The sequence below is a fragment of the Podarcis liolepis genome (genome assembly GCF_965112155.1).
Source record: "Podarcis liolepis genome assembly, chromosome: 5".
Taxonomy (NCBI): domain Eukaryota; kingdom Metazoa; phylum Chordata; class Lepidosauria; order Squamata; family Lacertidae; genus Podarcis; species Podarcis liolepis.
The window spans coordinates 70,420,750-70,441,410 of record NC_139556.1 but is presented as its reverse complement, the minus strand read 5'-3'; the positions used below and the strand labels follow the sequence as shown (position 1 = coordinate 70,441,410).

Here is a 20,661-nt window from a genome sequence, read left to right as displayed (position 1 = left end):
AGCCCTTCTTCCCTGGTGGGAAGGGGGGTCACCATTTAGGGTCTGCCTCAGGTACCAAAATGTATTGGGTCAGCCCTGGTGCTGAGGGAGGAGAAAGGGCCCACTTAAACCTGGCACTGTCTGCATAGAGCCACTCTGTTTTGTTAAGGCTTGGTATGCACAAGCTTCTCCTCTCTGAACATCCCTAATATGTCTGCATTACAACTGCAACTTTGCCATCTTTTGAAGTATTTGAGGTCAAATCTGTGACATCTTTTATTGTTATACTATAAGAGCAAGGGAACTTTTTATTAGAGCGCACACAGAAGCCTCCATTGCCAATGGGAATCCTCAGCTTTGCAGTTACAGTTCCTTCTGGTTCAATTGCTTGAATCAGGCCAAATTAAGAGTTACAGCTCCCTGTGTTCCAGCACTAACAGCACCTCCCATGAAAATCCTATATCATCAGGAAAAAACCAAAGGGAAATTAAATAAGTGTCCTTTACCATGCCCTGGCTTTCCTGACATCTGCTTTGTTCCTGCCTCTTTGCTTTGGAAATTTGTTGGAAGAAGGAAGACAGCAACAGAGATGGCTATAAGTACCAAGATTGCTTTGTTGCATTCTTGTAGGTCTCCTGGAAGACTCTCTGTAACCACTATTGGATACAGAGCACTAGTCTAGATGTGCTTTTGGTCTGATCCAGCAGTATGGTTCTTATTTTCTGAAGAGCAGCCCCAGAGAGAAAACATTTAGCAGCAAACAATGGCAGTAAAATAGAATGCCTGTTCAGGAAAATACTGAGACTTTGTACTGCAATCTTTCTTTAGAAATTTTTGCCTGACAGTTACTTTCATGCACATAATAAAAATTACAGATAAGCTAAGCCTCCAGGTTTCCACACAGCAGAGAGGTCTTCGGACAATCAGAACAGAATGCAAAATCTATCATTCATGACTGGTACACACAGAGTGATATATTGGTATTTCCTTTATCATACTTTGAAAAGCAGCGTTTCAGTCCCTCATGTAAATGTATTTTGATCCTCATTTATCATGCAGCAGCAATGCCCTCTTCTGCTAAGCTAGGCTACCTAATATTCAGTGAACATCCACATTCTCCATAGAATTCTGAACAACTCTTTAACCAAAGCGCCAAATTCTTAATGATTAGATAGTACTGCAGATAAAATATTTATCTCTGACATGATGATGATAAAACTAATTTATATTAGCATGACATTATCAGTCAGGTCTACTAATACAGCTTGTTTTGTGAAAAGAGTTCATTTACCCCATTTACTTCCGAGGTTAGACAGAGATTGAAAGTCTAATATGTAAAAAAAAATGATGCAGAACCCAAATAATGCAAATAAACTATCTCTGAAGTTTTGAAGCTATCAAATTTTAAAGTTTTCACACAAAATGTTTATTTATGAAGACAGAAAGTTTAACATCCACTGCTCATGCTTTAAAATAATTATTTTTGAATGATTTTTTTATGGCCCAATATTAAAATAATTATGTATCAGCAAGTCTTACATCTTGTCTTACATCTTGCTCAACCACTGAATGAAGAACCGCTTTATTTAAAGAACTTCTTTACACTGTTAACAAGTTCACACATACTGTAACTTCAGTATTTGGACTATAATTCAGCATATCAAAACCTTGGTTCATCAGCTCAGTATGGTCTACACTCATGCCATGCTGGTCTTCACCTCCCCCATTTCACCAGTGTCTAGATACATCACAAGACTGGGATTTTTTTTCCCCTCCTGCCACTTTATGGAAGTAGGAAAGGACTCCAATGAGATATTTTTTTGGGGGGGGCACAGAAATTTGCCTGTGGCAGCTACCTTAAAATCATTGAGTTGGCTGAGTGGTGTCTGTTATTGCTTTTACTTTTATTTTTAGTTTGTTTTCCCCAGCTTCTTAGAATGCCTTTTTAGTGAACGATACAGGAGGAAAATCTCCAGGGAGTGTTCCAAGGCATGTGGCTGAAGACCCCTGAAGAGTTTTAGAAAGTTTATGATGTAGATGATGGTGCAACATATGACCCCCCAAAAAGCAAATGAAGTTTTTAACAGTTATGTTTTAGTAACAAAAGCAAGCACTAAATGTATCCCTTATCTCTCTTCATAAATAAAAATGACCACATTCCAGTAGTCTTATAAGCCATCCAAAGAACACCATTATTGGGTGGCATATAAATGATGTTACTAAATGAAGCAAATCTGTAAAACATTTCACAAATTTTCTGTTTTACCCGGGATCACCAACCCCATGTGTGCAGATTTTTTAAACAGAGCTTTCAGGTTTCCTTTTGTCGAGCATCTCAGTACAGTGGTACCTCGGGTTACAGATGCTTCAGGTTACAGATGCTTCAGGTTACAGACTCCGCTAACCCAGAAGTAGTACCTCGGGTTAAGAACTTTACCTCAGGATGAGAACAGAAATCACGCGCTGGCGGTGTGGCGGCAATGGGGGGCCCCATTAGCTAAAGTGGTCCCTCAGGTTAATAACAGTTTCAGCTTAAGAACAGACCTCCAGAATGAATTAAGTTCTTACCCTGTACTGTGTCACAGGGTAAAAGTGGGGCTCTGGTGTTTTAAACATTTTACAGAGGTTATCAGGCTCCATTTCCCCCCCAAACCTCCTGTAAAAACTATTGGAGGAAGCAACAGGAACCTTCCTGCATTCCTGCCTGTTGGTCTTCCCTCTTCCACCTTCTAACATTGTAACAAGCTGTTTTAATTTTGTATTTAAGTGGATAGCCCATCATCTTCATTATCCAGCGTCCAATATAGGCCCAGAAGAACAACATTCTGTGAAACAAAGATGGCAGGGGTGATGGTCTGGAGATTTACTCCACAGCATGCCCAAGCACTTAAAAAAGAAAGAGAGAACCTGCTCTACATGGGACAATTGTTAAGCAGTTGTCAAGGCAGAATAAGTTCCATTGAGTTCCAGTAAGATACTGTATGTGTGTATATATGTGTATATATAAATGCATGGAAAATAAACATGAAAAGGTGTCTTTGTTTAGTACAGTACAAGCTACAGGTGTTGTTTGCAGGTTCCCTACTCTCATAAAAGTATTCTGATAATTTAAATATTCTTAGGGAATAAATACCAAATAAAAAATAAATTAATGGTGGAATAAAATAACTATTTTAATCAAAATTCAGCTAAAGCTTTGTTATATATATGTGTGTGTGTGTGTGTGTGCACGTGCGCGCGCGCAGAAAGAGAGTGATGAAATATAACTGTCCAAACATTTGTGTTAAAATAATCTATTTCAAAAATAAATAAATGCATAGTTTCCCCAGGAATTGTATCTGTACAAATACTGGGGTAAGGAGTAACTCACAGTTAATCAGCATGTTTTGGAGATAGTTATCAGTTGACATCCAGCTCTCCAGCAGATAACATGACACTTGGTGAGTTACTTCATTATGGATTTCTCTTGACTCAGCACAGACAGAACCAGGTAATAAATTCTGCTGTTCACATCCTGCTGTTCACAGGCAGGGGTTAGGTGAGCAACATTTACACAGCACACAAGATGCATGAGCTGTCATTCTGCTAATCAGGACGGGCATATCATACTCATTAAGAGATCAACATCAAAGTTCACCCCAGGCACATATCTAGATAGCTGAGCTCCAGCACACCTTCACACTACACCAGTCACTTCTGTGCATCTAGGTGTTTTGAGGCATTGGATACAATAAAAATATAAAACTGAGAAGAAAAAAAGGATACAGAGTACGAAAGAGGCTAAACGGGAAAGTTCTTCAATACAAAAATATAGTAAGTTGTAAAGTAACATTTTTAATGTTTTGGTAAAGGAACACATATCCAACTCTGTTATATGCATGCCTACTTCAAAACAATTTCCACTGAGTTCAGTGGGGTTACAGTCTATTCCAATATGGGTTCAGACCTAGGTTCATGAATGAATTGGCCCTGGTTGCCCACAGCTGCTCTGTGCACTCTCAAAATATTTTCTGACAGGTTGGGGGACACCTTTTAGCAGATTTTTGGAGTGGGGGCCACTGGATGGAGGAGAGGAAGATGAGCCCCTGCTGCACAAATGGAATTCTGCTCATGTAACAATGGATTCAGCCCTACAGAGCATTGTGGATTTTAATAATAATAGTAATAATAATAATAATAATAATAATAATAATAACAACAACGATAATAAATGGAAGTACAGACCTGTACTAGAAATAAGATCATATATTCTGCTTTTATTTGAATATGATCAGGCAAGAATAGCTGTGGATTCCCATGTCTTTTCTACCAGAGATATATTCTATCAACAATTCTGCTATTTTATTAGTATGCTATGTCAATTGCTCCTTCTAACTACTGTTTTACAAGGAGATTTGGATAGATTACAGTGTTATAATAAAATCACTAAAAATGCTATTAAGGCTAAAAGAAGGATTTGGGTACGCACAGTCAGAAGCAAATTAGAGTTTTCTTAGGATTAAAGCTCAGTTTGACATGAGTTGATAGTATTAAAAAATAATAACCTCACAGTGTGCATCGTTTCCTACCTGAAGATCCAAAACACAAGAGTGATAAAAAATACATCAAGAAATGTAGTACAAAAATTATTACCACTGCATATTTCCCATTTCCTGGAAAAAATGTAAATGAATAATTTGTCTTACTCAGTTCTGCTTTTCTGTTGAAGTCAATTTTAATTCAGACATTAAGAGAAAGCAAATACATGGCATAATTTCAACATGCACTAATTTATTCATTTGTTACATCTTTTTTCATGAAATGGTGCCCATTTGCAGCTATTCTTAAAAGCAGGGAAATCCAAGACTTCCCCAACATAAATTGATAGACTGATCGAGGTTGGGAAAATCACATAAAATATTCAGTGCAAAGAATGGGATTTCCCTCCCCCCGCCCCTGCTCTCATGATCAGTGCTGATGGGCCAAAATTCACTCACTAGAAAGAAAGACACAAAACCAAAAGCTTGGGTTAAAAAATCTATTCCCTATTAACTAGAATCAAGGATCTGCAGCAAACAGAATGGATTTAACTCCATTCAAGATGGTATACAGAACTGGGGAGGCATATGGGGCCTCCATACAGAGTGACCCCACCTTGGCTCTGCACACTAGATCAATGATAATAAATGGATTTATTGGCTAGTCCAGGAAGCACCTGACAGCTTAATAAAAATATAGATTTTGATTGCTTTCCCCCATATGCCAAAACTCTTTGTTTCTTACATATTTATTTCTTATGATTTATTCATTTAAGTATAAAGTTGCAGGTATGAATCATGGCATCTGCCCTACTGTATCATTTTCCTATAAGAAATATGTATCAGAAATATCATTTTTAAAATATCACACTAGAAAAGAAATTAGAGCTATAGTTGTATAATCATTAGAACTGAATTCACTGCATAAAACATTATTGGTCTTGGTGTGTGTGTTTTTCAATATTTCACTTTAATACAAAAATTTTTTGCAACTTTCTACCTTCCATTAATGGCTTTGGAGGCTATGGCATGTTATATTCTTAAAAAACCAAAACACCTGCAGACAAATGGCAAGTGGCATCTATCTAATTATCTGTTTTTCTCCATGATTCAGATAAAAGAGTTTTCTCCACCTTTGCAAGTTCATAATTGGAAGGAAATAATGGTCTTTAAAAGTAATGCATTTTCAGTAAAATTTTATGCACCAATTTGTTTCTACATATCTAACTGGGGTTTGGTAAATAAATTCATTTAGCTCTGTTTCTAAAGATGACCTTCTATATAACAGCAGTGAGGAATTTGGAAGGACATACTGAAAGGTGTTAGGATCTATGAAATGAAAGAGACACAAATTACTTTTATTGGCTTGTCATATTCAGCAGCACTGCCTGGTTATTTACTACAACAGCCCATAAGCTGCTGCCGATGCACTGTGCTTCAGGCTTCCATTAAAATAAGAGTCTTAGCCCCAATTACTCTAGCAATTAGGTAATTAAAACAATTCACACACCCCATAAAATGTGAGCACATAACCAAGAATGTCAAGGTACACACTTACAAAATCCATTTGAACAGAACGTGTCTAGCAGTGACCTTGGTAGACAAGTTGAGCTTACTAAACAAGAGGGAGGGTGTTAAGCACAGGAAGAAACAAAGTAATGGAACAAGTGAAGCAAAGCAGTTTACCCTTCGTAACAAGAAAAAACAAAATAAACTAGTAACACAATTTGAAATATAACAAAGGATCTATACTTTTTCAGTTTCCCCAATTGTTTGCAGTTCTTTAACTGCTTGTTTTACATTTAGTTCATGCCCATGAAAATAATATATACAGTTGAAGCACCAAAAGATTCTTCAACTTTAGAGTCTCCAATTATCTTCTTAGTCTTCAAATTATAAATTGTTTTAAATGATTTTAATATTATATTTTCATATTGCTGCAACCTGCCCTGGGACAATATGATAAAAGGCAGGAAAAAATGTCATAAAAAGGAGCAACAAATATGAACATCCTAACTGAGGCTGAATCTAGGATTCCCTCAAAGCATCATACTGGGACTGAACCCCAACATTTATCTTTACTCTTCAGCAGTTTACCAAGAAATGAAAATTCCTAGCACAGGAAAGAACAAATCACACCATAATTGTGGCTTTTGTGGGAATTTAAACAAATCTTCGACCCCTTTTCCTCTTCCTCCAACAGCTTCTGTCTACTGGACAGGAAATTAAGGGCTGCAAAGAGGGCACTCTATCTAGTAAGCACAGGTTATTACTAAAGAATTAACATATCAGGTATGGAAAATAAATATATTTTATTGGGGTAAACATACACCAATGAAAAACCATGTATTTTCAGCATGGCCAAGGATTTGTGTCTTGGAATATATATATATATATATTTGCTTTCGTAGATTTTCACGGGTACAGGAATGCAGGTTTTGGTGTCTTCGGGTGTCTTCCCGTGTAAGAGTTGGGGTGTCTAGGCGACGTTTCGACGAGGTCTCACTCGTCATCTTCAGGCTGGTGCTTTCGGCTTCTTGTTACTGGAACAGAGCAGGATCTCAGTGTTTGAGTTCCTATAAATACTGTTGAGGGGGTGTGGTGTATAGCCTCCAACGTTCTGGGCAGAGAGGAAGTTCCCAGGTTAGTGTGCCTTTTCTTCTTTTGTTCCTTAATTACTTGAGGGATATCTTGAGTGATTTCTTGAGTGATATTCTGAGTACCACTTAGGTGGGTCATTAAGTGTGGATTAGTTGCTAAAGCTTTCGTGTCTTGACCTCTTGAGCTTGTGAAGAGTTTTTCTGAGAAGATGGCTGTACTGCACTTAGTTGTGCTCTGGCTTGGCTTCGTGTATAGGGGCGAGCTGTGGTTTTGTGCCCTGTGCCAGCCAGATCTGTGTAGGGATTGCAGGGGGGTGCAGCATCCGGAGGTGCCACTATGGTTTGGCTACTGGATGGTGTCTGTAATTTATCTGTGGAGAGGGTCTGGGTTTGGGTCTGGTGTGGTTGATTGGTGATGGCGTTCTGTGTGCCTCTGGTTCTGGTGTCGGTTTTTGTGGGGAGGGCTAATTTCCAGATGTCTGGCAGGCGGGACGTGTCGTCACGCTTGTTCATGTTGTGAGGGTGTTTCTCTATCTCGATGGCTTCCATGATTATTCTCTTGTGGTGATGTTCCATGTTAAAGAGCAATTTGGAATCTGCAAAATTAATTTCGTGTCCTGTTTCTTTCATGTGTTGGAAAAGAGAGGAAGTTTTTTCTTCTTTTTTGACGGCATTCTTGTGTTCTGCGATACGTGCATTTATTCGTCTGTTTGTTTGTCCAATGTACGTGGCTGGGCAGACTTTGCAGGGTATTTCATAGACCCCTTGGTTTTCCAACTGGATTTTATCTTTGGGGTTTCTGAGGATATTGGCTATTTTTTGGTTGGTGCAAAAGGCTGTTTTGATATTGTGTTTATGGAGGATTTTGCTAATTTTATCTGTAGTGCCCTTGATATAAGGAAGGAGGGCCATGCCATTGTTTTCTTCTGTGTCTTGGTTTTTGGGGGGTGTTTCTTTTTGGATTAGCTTCGTAACCCTGTTTTGCTGGTATCCATTGGCGATTAACACATTTGAGAGATTCTGTAACTCAGTTGTCAAGTGGTCTTTGTCAGCCAGGCGTTTGGTTCTGGAGATGAGAGTCTTGGCTACGGAGTTTATTTGTGCAGGGTGGTGGTGTGATTGTGCATGTAAGTAGCGGTTGGTGTGTGTGTTTTTTTTCGGTAGATAGTGTGTCCTAGGGAGCCATCAGGTTTTTTGTAGATTAGGACGTCAAGGAAGGGAAGTTGGTTGTTGGCTTCTATTTCCATAGTGAATTGTATTTTGGGGTGTAGGCTGTTGAGATGTGTGAGGAAGCTATCTAGTTTTTCTTTCCCGTGTGGCCAAATTACAAAGGTGTCGTCAACATATCTGAGCCAAAGTTTGGGTTTGTGTTCTGACTTGTCTAAAGCATTGGTTTCAAAGTGTTCCATGTACAAATTTGCGATGACCGGTGAGAGGGGTGATCCCATAGGTGCTCCTTCTATCTGTTTGTATCTTTGTCCATTGTGGATGAAGTACGTGTTGGTTAGGCAGTGGTTGGTCAGGTCCAGGATGTATTCGGGGGGATTGTATTTGTTTTGAATGGCTGTCAAGGCTTCATTAATGGGCACTTGTGTGAAGAGAGATACAACATCGAAGCTCACAAGTAGGTCATCGGGATGTAGGTTTTGCTTCTTTATTGTTTCTATGAACTGGAAGGAGTTAGTAACGTGTGAAGCGATGGATTCTGCATAGGGCTGAAGTTGCTTAGCGAGAAATTTAGCGAGATTTTGTAGAGGTGAGCCTATGGAGCTGACTATTGGTCTGAGTGGTGTTCCTTCTTTGTGTATCTTGGGGAGACCGTAGAGTTTGGGGCATCTGGATGATTTTTCTCTGGGGATGATTCTTAGCTGGATTTCTTCACTGATAGGAGAGGCTTTTATTTTGGATTTGGTGGTTTTTTCCAGATAGGTGGTGGGATCTGTTTTTATAGGTTGGTAGGTAGGGTCTTGGAGTAGATTTGATAGTTTTGCTTGGTAGTCCGATGTGTTCATCACAACAGTGGCATTACCTTTGTCTGCTGGGAGAATGATTATGTTGTTGTCTTTCCTCAGGTTGGTGAGTGCTTTCTGTTCTTCTTTGTGTAAATTGCTTCTGGGTGGTTTGCTGGAGCAGAGGATGTTGGTGACTTCAAGTCTGATTTTATTGGCTTCATCTGGGTTGATTTTGGTTAGGCTAGCTTCGACTCCGCATATGATGTTTTCCGTGGGGATGCGTCTCGGGGCGACTGCAAAGTTGAAACCTTTGGAGAGTACTCTCATCTCCAGAACCAAACGCCTGGCTGACAAAGACCACTTGACAACTGAGTTACAGAATCTCTCAAATGTGTTAATCGCCAATGGATACCAGCAAAACAGGGTTACGAAGCTAATCCAAAAAGAAACACCCCCCAAAAACCAAGACACAGAAGAAAACAATGGCATGGCCCTCCTTCCTTATATCAAGGGCACTACAGATAAAATTAGCAAAATCCTCCATAAACACAATATCAAAACAGCCTTTTGCACCAACCAAAAAATAGCCAATATCCTCAGAAACCCCAAAGATAAAATCCAGTTGGAAAACCAAGGGGTCTATGAAATACCCTGCAAAGTCTGCCCAGCCACGTACATTGGACAAACAAACAGACGAATAAATGCACGTATCGCAGAACACAAGAATGCCGTCAAAAAAGAAGAAAAAACTTCCTCTCTTTTCCAACACATGAAAGAAACAGGACACGAAATTAATTTTGCAGATTCCAAATTGCTCTTTAACATGGAACATCACCACAAGAGAATAATCATGGAAGCCATCGAGATAGAGAAACACCCTCACAACATGAACAAGCGTGACGACACGTCCCGCCTGCCAGACATCTGGAAATTAGCCCTCCCCACAAAAACCGACACCAGAACCAGAGGCACACAGAACGCCATCACCAATCAACCACACCAGACCCAAACCCAGACCCTCTCCACAGATAAATTACAGACACCATCCAGTAGCCAAACCATAGTGGCACCTCCGGATGCTGCACCCCCCTGCAATCCCTACACAGATCTGGCTGGCACAGGGCACAAAACCACAGCTCGCCCCTATACACGAAGCCAAGCCAGAGCACAACTAAGTGCAGTACAGCCATCTTCTCAGAAAAACTCTTCACAAGCTCAAGAGGTCAAGACACGAAAGCTTTAGCAACTAATCCACACTTAATGACCCACCTAAGTGGTACTCAGAATATCACTCAAGAAATCACTCAAGATATCCCTCAAGTAATTAAGGAACAAAAGAAGAAAAGGCACACTAACCTGGGAACTTCCTCTCTGCCCAGAACGTTGGAGGCTATACACCACACCCCCTCAACAGTATTTATAGGAACTCAAACACTGAGATCCTGCTCTGTTCCAGTAACAAGAAGCCGAAAGCACCAGCCTGAAGATGACGAGTGAGACCTCGTCGAAACGTCGCCTAGACACCCCAACTCTTACACGGGAAGACACCCGAAGACACCAAAACCTGCATATATATTCCTCTCTGCCCAGAACGTTGGAGGCTATACACCACACCCCCTCAACAGTATTTATAGGAACTCAAACACTGAGATCCTGCTCTGTTCCAGTAACAAGAAGCCGAAAGCACCAGCCTGAAGATGACGAGTGAGACCTCGTCGAAACGTCGCCTAGACACCCCAACTCTTACACGGGAAGACACCCGAAGACACCAAAACCTGCATTCCTGTACCCGTGAAAATCTACGAAAGCAAATATCTCACCTCTACGGGGAGGAAACCTTCCAGCTGACAAGAACCTACGAGAAACTAGAAATCCGAAGAGCCACCATCTTATGTGATCTCTTGTTCCTACGCAACTGCCGAGACAACAACTTAATTCCCACATGCTTCCAACTTAAATTCCACTCTAAAACCCCAGCTACCGAAAGGATCCTGAAACGAACTGAACTATCCCTAATCAGAAACGAAATACATAAGAAAAGATACCTACTAAACCAAACCAACAAAGATCTGCTCACTCTTCACCTCAAACTCTGTAACAAAATCCACCCTGCACTCTGGGACAAATGCAAACAACTAGCCGTCTGGAGAGCTGAAACTGAGACCTCACATAAGACAGACAGACACACCAACAAACTCCACAAACTAGAGAAACGCCAGAAGCCCAGCCACCCTCCACAACAACCCATGAAACAAACAGTACATAACATATCAGACAGGATCCTCACCTCAACTGAAACCAAAGTACTCTCCAAAGGTTTCAACTTTGCAGTCGCCCCGAGACGCATCCCCACGGAAAACATCATATGCGGAGTCGAAGCTAGCCTAACCAAAATCAACCCAGATGAAGCCAATAAAATCAGACTTGAAGTCACCAACATCCTCTGCTCCAGCAAACCACCCAGAAGCAATTTACACAAAGAAGAACAGAAAGCACTCACCAACCTGAGGAAAGACAACAACATAATCATTCTCCCAGCAGACAAAGGTAATGCCACTGTTGTGATGAACACATCGGACTACCAAGCAAAACTATCAAATCTACTCCAAGACCCTACCTACCAACCTATAAAAACAGATCCCACCACCTATCTGGAAAAAACCACCAAATCCAAAATAAAAGCCTCTCCTATCAGTGAAGAAATCCAGCTAAGAATCATCCCCAGAGAAAAATCATCCAGATGCCCCAAACTCTACGGTCTCCCCAAGATACACAAAGAAGGAACACCACTCAGACCAATAGTCAGCTCCATAGGCTCACCTCTACAAAATCTCGCTAAATTTCTCGCTAAGCAACTTCAGCCCTATGCAGAATCCATCGCTTCACACGTTACTAACTCCTTCCAGTTCATAGAAACAATAAAGAAGCAAAACCTACATCCCGATGACCTACTTGTGAGCTTCGATGTTGTATCTCTCTTCACACAAGTGCCCATTAATGAAGCCTTGACAGCCATTCAAAACAAATACAATCCCCCCGAATACATCCTGGACCTGACCAACCACTGCCTAACCAACACGTACTTCATCCACAATGGACAAAGATACAAACAGATAGAAGGAGCACCTATGGGATCACCCCTCTCACCGGTCATCGCAAATTTGTACATGGAACACTTTGAAACCAATGCTTTAGACAAGTCAGAACACAAACCCAAACTTTGGCTCAGATATGTTGACGACACCTTTGTAATTTGGCCACACGGGAAAGAAAAACTAGATAGCTTCCTCACACATCTCAACAGCCTACACCCCAAAATACAATTCACTATGGAAATAGAAGCCAACAACCAACTTCCCTTCCTTGACGTCCTAATCTACAAAAAACCTGATTGCTCCCTAGGACACACTATCTACCGGAAAAAAACACACACCAACCGCTACTTACATGCACAATCACACCACCACCCTGCACAAATAAACTCCGTAGCCAAGACTCTCATCTCCAGAACCAAACGCCTGGCTGACAAAGACCACTTGACAACTGAGTTACAGAATCTCTCAAATGTGTTAATCGCCAATGGATACCAGCAAAACAGGGTTACGAAGCTAATCCAAAAAGAAACACCCCCCAAAAACCAAGACACAGAAGAAAACAATGGCATGGCCCTCCTTCCTTATATCAAGGGCACTACAGATAAAATTAGCAAAATCCTCCATAAACACAATATCAAAACAGCCTTTTGCACCAACCAAAAAATAGCCAATATCCTCAGAAACCCCAAAGATAAAATCCAGTTGGAAAACCAAGGGGTCTATGAAATACCCTGCAAAGTCTGCCCAGCCACGTACATTGGACAAACAAACAGACGAATAAATGCACGTATCGCAGAACACAAGAATGCCGTCAAAAAAGAAGAAAAAACTTCCTCTCTTTTCCAACACATGAAAGAAACAGGACACGAAATTAATTTTGCAGATTCCAAATTGCTCTTCAACATGGAACATCACCACAAGAGAATAATCATGGAAGCCATCGAGATAGAGAAACACCCTCACAACATGAACAAGCGTGACGACACGTCCCGCCTGCCAGACATCTGGAAATTAGCCCTCCCCACAAAAACCGACACCAGAACCAGAGGCACACAGAACGCCATCACCAATCAACCACACCAGACCCAAACCCAGACCCTCTCCACAGATAAATTACAGACACCATCCATTAGCCAAACCATAGTGGCACCTCCGGATGCTGCACCCCCCTGCAATCCCTACACAGATCTGGCTGGCACAGGGCACAAAACCACAGCTCGCCCCTATACACGAAGCCAAGCCAGAGCACAACTAAGTGCAGTACAGCCATCTTCTCAGAAAAACTCTTCACAAGCTCAAGAGGTCAAGACACAAAAGCTTTAGCAACTAATCCACACTTAATGACCCACCTAAGTGGTACTCAGAATATCACTCAAGAAATCACTCAAGATATCCCTCAAGTAATTAAGGAACAAAAGAAGAAAAGACACACTAACCTGGGAACTTCCTCTCTGCCCAGAACGTTGGAGGCTATACACCACACCCCCTCAACAGTATTTATAGGAACTCAAACACTGAGATCCTGCTCTGTTCCAGTAACAAGAAGCCGAAAGCACCAGCCTGAAGATGACGAGTGAGACCTCGTCGAAACGTCGCCTAGACACCCCAACTCTTACACGGGAAGACACCCGAAGACACCAAAACCTGCATATATATATATATATATATATATATATATATATATATATATATATATATATAGTGTCTTAGAACTACAGGAAGATTGCTGAAAGGTCTAATAAAGAACCAAAAATCCAGTTTCACAGAATCTCTGTTGGCCTAAGCATCTTAGCATTCAGCATTCATAAAAAAGAATGTTGTGGTAGTGGGTGGCAGGTCAGTTGCTACTCTACTGCAGATGGGGAGAGAAAGAAGAAAACGAGGAGGTGGGAGTAGCACCAGAAGCTTCGTCTCAGGCAGCAAAATGCATGTTGTCACCCCTAGTTCAAGCCCACTATACAGGTCCAAGTTGCGTAGTTCATTGAAGAATGTTGGTAGAAAAATCTTCTGTAAAATTGTATATTGTTTACATATGGCATGGGCAGTGCTAGGTTTCTAGAAAAAGAGGTGCCGAAACTCACCATGAATGCCTCCCTTGTTTTTTTTATAATGGCAGTGGAGCCCACCCGAGGGGTGCCAGAACTGAGTGTATTCCGGCTTTAAAAAAAGGCTCTGAGCAGGGGCAACATTGGCCCTCCAGATTTTGCTGAACCACAACTCCCATCCAGCAGTGGAGGAAGCCTCTCAGGCACCTGGGGAGGTGTGCCCAGGGACAGGGCAAACCGCCCATAGGGACATGCATGCGGCTCCCATAGGGGCGGCATGCAGCACCCTTAGGGAGGGACAGGAGGGGGCACGCGGCACCCATAGGGACGGGGCACACCATGGGGTCCAGGGCCTCAGCTACCCTACAGCTGGGGGGGGGGAGCTAGCAGGCGGACTTAGTGGAGCCTGAGGGCACCCGAGACGCGTGGTTCGGGTGCGTTGCAGTCCCCGTGGTGAGTGCCGTCCATGTCTGGCAGGAATGCAGCTTCTCCCCTGAATGAAAGACACACTGTGCTTAATCTCAAAGCAACAGCAGAGATCCGATGGAATGCAACCATCCTCTGCTACCATTTGTTGGGAAAACGCCTGGGAAGGCCACCACCTTCCCAAGACACTGGGGCATCTCTCTGATAGTCACTCTCTGGCTGTAAATCTTCCTCAGTCCAGAGAGACCGGTGATAAGTGACCACTCCTCCTGAGAGGAGCACACGTCTTCAGGCATCTCATAGCAGAAGAAAGAGTCAATTAGTAGCCGTAAACTACTTTATTTACAGTCTGTATACAAAGAATCCATCAGCATGTCTGTGCTCTCTCAGCAGCAGTACAGAAAAACATCACACACACAAGTGAAACTAAACTCTCCAACAGTACTGAGACTTCCTGTCTCATGCTCTCAGACACTCACATGATATAAACAACCATAGTGCTACTACTAAGCAGCACGGGTGGATAAAAACCCTAACAAAAGGCTCCACATCCCTGGTTTACATTATACATGTTATTAACATCTGATGTAACACATTGGCACAGGGAGGATGAAGATAAGTAATTCATGTCAAGGGGTTTTGTGCTATGAAGGCTGACCTAATGTTTCTGTTTAAATATCTATACCGCCCTTAACCCAAAGATCACAGGGTGGTTAATAATAACAATTAATAATAACAGTTAATAATAAACAAAAGCAATACCCCCACAGTCTTATTATTTATTAAACTTCCATAGGCAATAAATAAATAAATAAATAAATAAATAAAGCCCCTTCTGCCAACCAATCACAGAATGAAATAAAAAGTTTCCTACTATGCCCCAAATACAATGACCAGCTGATCTCTGACTGCATACAGGACAGGACAGCTGGGTGTCGGAGCTCTCCTTTCTCATTTAAAGGAGAGGCAATGGGGGCAGCCAAGGCACTTATAGCCTCCCCTGATTCCTCTCCACTACTGGCAATTGCTAGCTTCTTACTGAGATAAAATGGCTTCTTACGCAACCTCCTCACCCCATGCCTGCAAAAGTGTCCCCATCTAGAACCCTTTCTGCATGGCAGAAAGCAGCAGAACGTTAACAATACAAACGTATGTCTATTCAAAAGTAAGTGCCATTGATTTCCATAGGATTCACTCCCTCTTAAGTGGATATGGGATTCTAGCCTAAAAGGATATTTTTACATATGAATTGTGAGACTCAGATTCATTACAGAAAATCCTATATCTGCATGTCTGTTTGTTTATTAAAATCTAGCACCAAATGTTTCACTGTTTCTGATTATTTGTGAAACGGAGCTTACAATGATAACCTTGTCTGAAAAGTAACATTTTGCAAACAGAACAAATAAAAATTAATTGGTAATTAAACATTCTGTTTGTCACTATGGTCTGAATAAATACACTTCAGAATAGTAAAAAATATATTTTAATGTCCTTTTCTGTCTAGAATATAGATTATCATCCTATTTTTAAGAACAAACCAAAGAGAGAATACCATATGAACACATTTTATTTATAACAATTTTTAATAGTTCTATATAGAGAGTGAGATGTAGAAATCTGTGGTGTTATTTTAAACACAGTTATATTAAAAACAGTGTCTTTAAAACACTGTATATCTGTACCTCACACATGCTTCAGAAATACATTGCTATTCTTATCATTTGGTCTCATCATATTATCTGTACTTGTCTTCCCCACCCCTATTGTGATATTATTTTGAATGATATTGTATATTTGACATTGTACTACAGCGGTACCTCGGGTTAAGTACTTAATTCATTCCTGAGGTCTGTTCTTAACCTGAAACTGTTCTTAACCTGAAGCACCACTTTAGCTAATGGGGCCTCCTGCTGCCGCCGCGCCACCTGAGCCCGATTTCTGTTCTTATCCTGAAGCAAAGTTCTTAACCTGAAGCACTATTTCTGGGTTAGCAGAGTATGTAACCTGAAGCGTATGTAACCTGAGGTACCACTGTATTAAGTAACAGCAATGGCAAAAACCCCCCAGCTTCAGGGAGTTCAGAGGCCCGTCAGAACAGATTTCTGGAGCACATGGAGGCAGAAAAAACAGACGTCTCATTGCACCACCAGAACCCTTCTGGCAAAGCACTGGATACAGCCTGATGTGTGGCAGTTGGATGGAAATGAAAAAAAAAAACACTGTGGAACTTGTGAACTCTTTAAAGAAAGTAGGTCACATGAAGGTGACATTGATCATTTAGTATATATTATATAATGGCTCTTACCGTTTTATCCTGTAAACACAGGCATACAATAGTGAAGGAAGGAAAGTCAGCTTCTGATGAAACCTGATGTCAGGGACAGGACAGATGAGGAATGGTGAAGACCACCTCCCCAGCCTGTCCCTTCCAGAGATGAGGAATACATTATTTACAACAGTGGTTTGTGGGAGGTCACAGCTCAGAGGCAGATGAGGGGAAAAGTTGGGAAAGAATGGGAGAGAAGGGGAAGGCAGAGCTGGAGCAGCTGGCTGACACATTATCACTGGAATGCATTTCAGACCCCCCCCCCTTCCCCCAGAACCCGGAGAGCATTGAAAGTAGGAGAGCAAAGGGCTTGGAGACAGATGGCCCTAAGCAGCAACCGTAAGGTGGGTGGTGCTGTTGACGAATGAGGAAGTAGGACAGAAGGGGGGTGGAGAGTTACTTGGAGCAACACCATTACTCCAAGAAGCTGCATTTCTAAGCCTCTCTCTGTGAATACTGAAAAACAACATTGGTAAAATCTTTCCTTGTCTTATCGATTCCTGGCAACCTACTGTGGTTGGATTGGATCCTCTGACGCCTGACACTTCATTACGAATGCCTTCAATGGTAATCTCATTCTAACGTACGTATATTATTTAGTGCTTTATTTTATTTTACCACCAACACCTCTGGAGATCATGGAGGCAATGATCTAGCTGAATCCTACCTGGATTTGAATTTAACATATTTTAACACATGAAATGTTTGATTCCATATAGGAAATGGTTAGAGAACAGTACCGAGAGGTGGATAATCTGAAAAAAATACTGAAACACTCAGATTTAATACTTTACATTTTGAAGGAAGACACCGACCTGAAGGTATGAGGATCAAACCTATCTGAAATGGTTAACACCCCCATGTACCCAAAATATACTCCAATTTTTCTATTGTTTTTCACCATGGGGCAATATTTTGCATCATATTTATAGAAAATAATCCTAAATTCTATGCTTGTAGTACTTCACTCGATTCCTTTAACAAAATAAAGGTACACAATGTGTCTATGGAAGGGGGATACTAACTTAACTTTTATGCAGGTATTATCTTAATACTCTGGAAAGCAATGAATCATCATCCTTTCTGTGTATAGTTCATTCACAGTTTAATGGAAAGTGAACAATACTGTATTAGTATTGTTTCTTTTATGTTTCAAATAAGAGTGCTCTGAACTTGTTAGCTTTGTGTTTTCTGCATCATTACATAAGGAAGATAAGAAAAACATTACCAAAATACTGGAGCTTTTTTCCTCCAGAGCAATCGGTCATCAATATTTGACAAAACTGTAGTATATTTCAAGTCACAGAAAAGAACATTTGCTCTGAAGCTGTGACAGCAGATGTCAGTTCTGACATGAACACATTGGAGTTATAATACCCAGAATAGATTGTTTGTGAATAGAGCTTGGAATAGGTTGCGAACCCTGTCTGGTGTGGGCCACATATCCATAAAACACTGGCATAAAGACAGGAAAGAACATACCTGTCAGTCCTGTTACACATTAAATACACTGTTTCAAATTGTTTCACCGTAGTGCCCAAAAGCACATATAGAAATAGCCCTTTCTTGGCAATTTCACATGGGTGACCCAAATCTTCCTATCAGTGTTCCGTTCTTCTTAGAGATAAAGCTTATACTGAGTCACATTAGCCAGCAAAAGTAACTGCAAATGTGTTACCAATTCAATAAATGTTTGTGCTTGTTTCCTTTCAATGTGGACTCTGGAAATGAGCATTATCTACTAAAAGTGATGAATGACAACTTGATGAACCAGAAAATACTGAAGTTGTTCATTATTCTATTCTTGTACAGTCCCAGCTACAGTCTACAACTTTTTAATGGTCCACTAAAACAGTGATATTTTAGGTTTTCAAATGTGGGTTTCATTAACCGTAGCTAATTTAATATAATCATTTGAGGCATCCTTCTTAATTCCTCATACAGCAAGTAACCTTCTCGAACCCATGGGATACTACAAGCTATGCCCTGAAGTGAACTGATATGACTTCATGTTTCCTTCATATGAATAACATATGTAGAATACATCCTCTTCACATGTTCAGGCATAACAATCTTGCGCACCCAGATACAATGGGCCAACCTCCAAAAGAGCTGGATTTGGGTAGAAGCAATAACCACAGTACAGTGATTTTGGATCAAAGCAGGCCACAACTTTATTGATTACAGATTTAAGTAGGTTGTGGCATATGCATTGGATTTATCCTAACAACCAACCATAGGAACAATTACAGACTGACAAAGAAAGTGAAAATATTAATATGAAAAACTGATAAATACCAAACTAATTAATGCTGAAAAAGACTAGCTAATATCAGATTTTGCACAAAAATGTAGTGCATGAAAAACTTACAACACCATCAGTGAGTTCACAGACTACTAGCTTGAGTTTTCACAATTAAATACTTCATATGGTTTGACAACATAGTGACAAAATAATATCCTTTCATATGGAGGGCAAAGTTCCAAAACAGAAGACACTGTTTTTTCTTGTCCCTAAAATCCAAAAATTTGGAAATCTTTTTAGACGTTACATGAGCCTTTCCATCTTTAACCCATAGTCTTGCTTTGTTCAAAACAAAAATTATTTACAAATTCTAGTTAAACATTAGGGATATTTCTTTAAATTACATGTTTACAGAACAACAAATTGAAATGAAAATTTACACAACAGTTATGCTTTGTTTCACACCACTGAGCAGAATCAGGCAATTTACTTTCACTCTAGCTATGTAAGTCTGAGTCTCTTTATTGTATTCTTACAGCAGCTGATCTTTGAGAGAATACACAATGTTATTTTCTACCAGCTCAGTTGAAACTTGTCTTGAATGGCAAATTGCTAAAAAATGATCAAAATGAAGACTAGAAGTTTAGCACTTATTTGGAATTTGCACTGTGTTCAAATCACCCTAAATTTCATTCATTTACTGTTCTGGTGGTGTTATGGTTAAGTACTAACAAATGTGGCTTTGATTATTTTAAAAGATGACTTGTGGTTTTTTTGTCTATACCATTTCATGCATATATGCTTCAGGAATCACTTATTGATGCAGTACAGAAAGTCGCTGCATGAAATTGAATCCAGAGTTGTAGCTGATTTACTTTTCAGATTATGGAGAGAGACAATAAGCTATTGTTGTAATGTAAAGGATCTTTCTGTTCAATTCCTACACTTCTATAACAGTTAAATATTTATACATATTTTCCTTGCATCCTTTATGGGCAGTGGCATAGCAGTATTGACAATGCAAGGTATTTATACTGGGGCTGCCTAGTGAATTCATTTGCAAACCCTTTTATACCAAAAGAACACCTTCCTTTTTGAAGGATTTTTAGATTTGACAAAGGAGGACCTGTTGCAATTTATCTCCATTTGGAAGCCTGTGCTCTTATGGCATAATATTTTATTGTGCTGAAAGAACACCAGATAATATTTGTTGGCAGTTACCTAATTAATCAAAGTCATCTCCATTTACAACTTTAATAATTTGCTTTTTCTTAAGTCTTGGCATACCACTAGCACTGAATAATTAGAACTATTTTCTTGTTTTAGGGAAACAAGCTTATATTGATATTAAGGCTGGGCCAAATCTCCCATGTACACTTTCATCGTACCATTCATATCCCACAGAACTAGGCAGATTTGCCACTTTTTTTCCTTTTACAAAAAAACAAAACAAAACTTTGCAACCAGTGATTA

The 20,661-nt window shown here is 40.3% G+C and overlaps 2 protein-coding genes across 3 annotated transcripts in view; one reads left to right on the top strand and one right to left on the bottom strand.

The window, feature by feature from the left end:
* Window positions 1-20,661, bottom strand: part of CLSTN2 (calsyntenin 2) — a 322,960-nt gene that overhangs the window by 222,747 nt on the left and 79,552 nt on the right. The window lies entirely within an intron of this gene.
* On the top strand, window positions 9,326-18,606 carry LOC310707855 (uncharacterized protein; the record flags this gene model as incomplete). The annotated part of the gene is made up of 5 exons (XM_083505313.1): window positions 9,326-10,111; window positions 12,639-13,191; window positions 15,736-15,779; window positions 17,663-17,764; window positions 18,478-18,606. The coding sequence occupies 5 exons, from the start codon at window positions 9,326-9,328 to the stop codon at window positions 18,604-18,606; spliced, it is 1,614 nt and encodes a 537-aa protein (XP_083361439.1).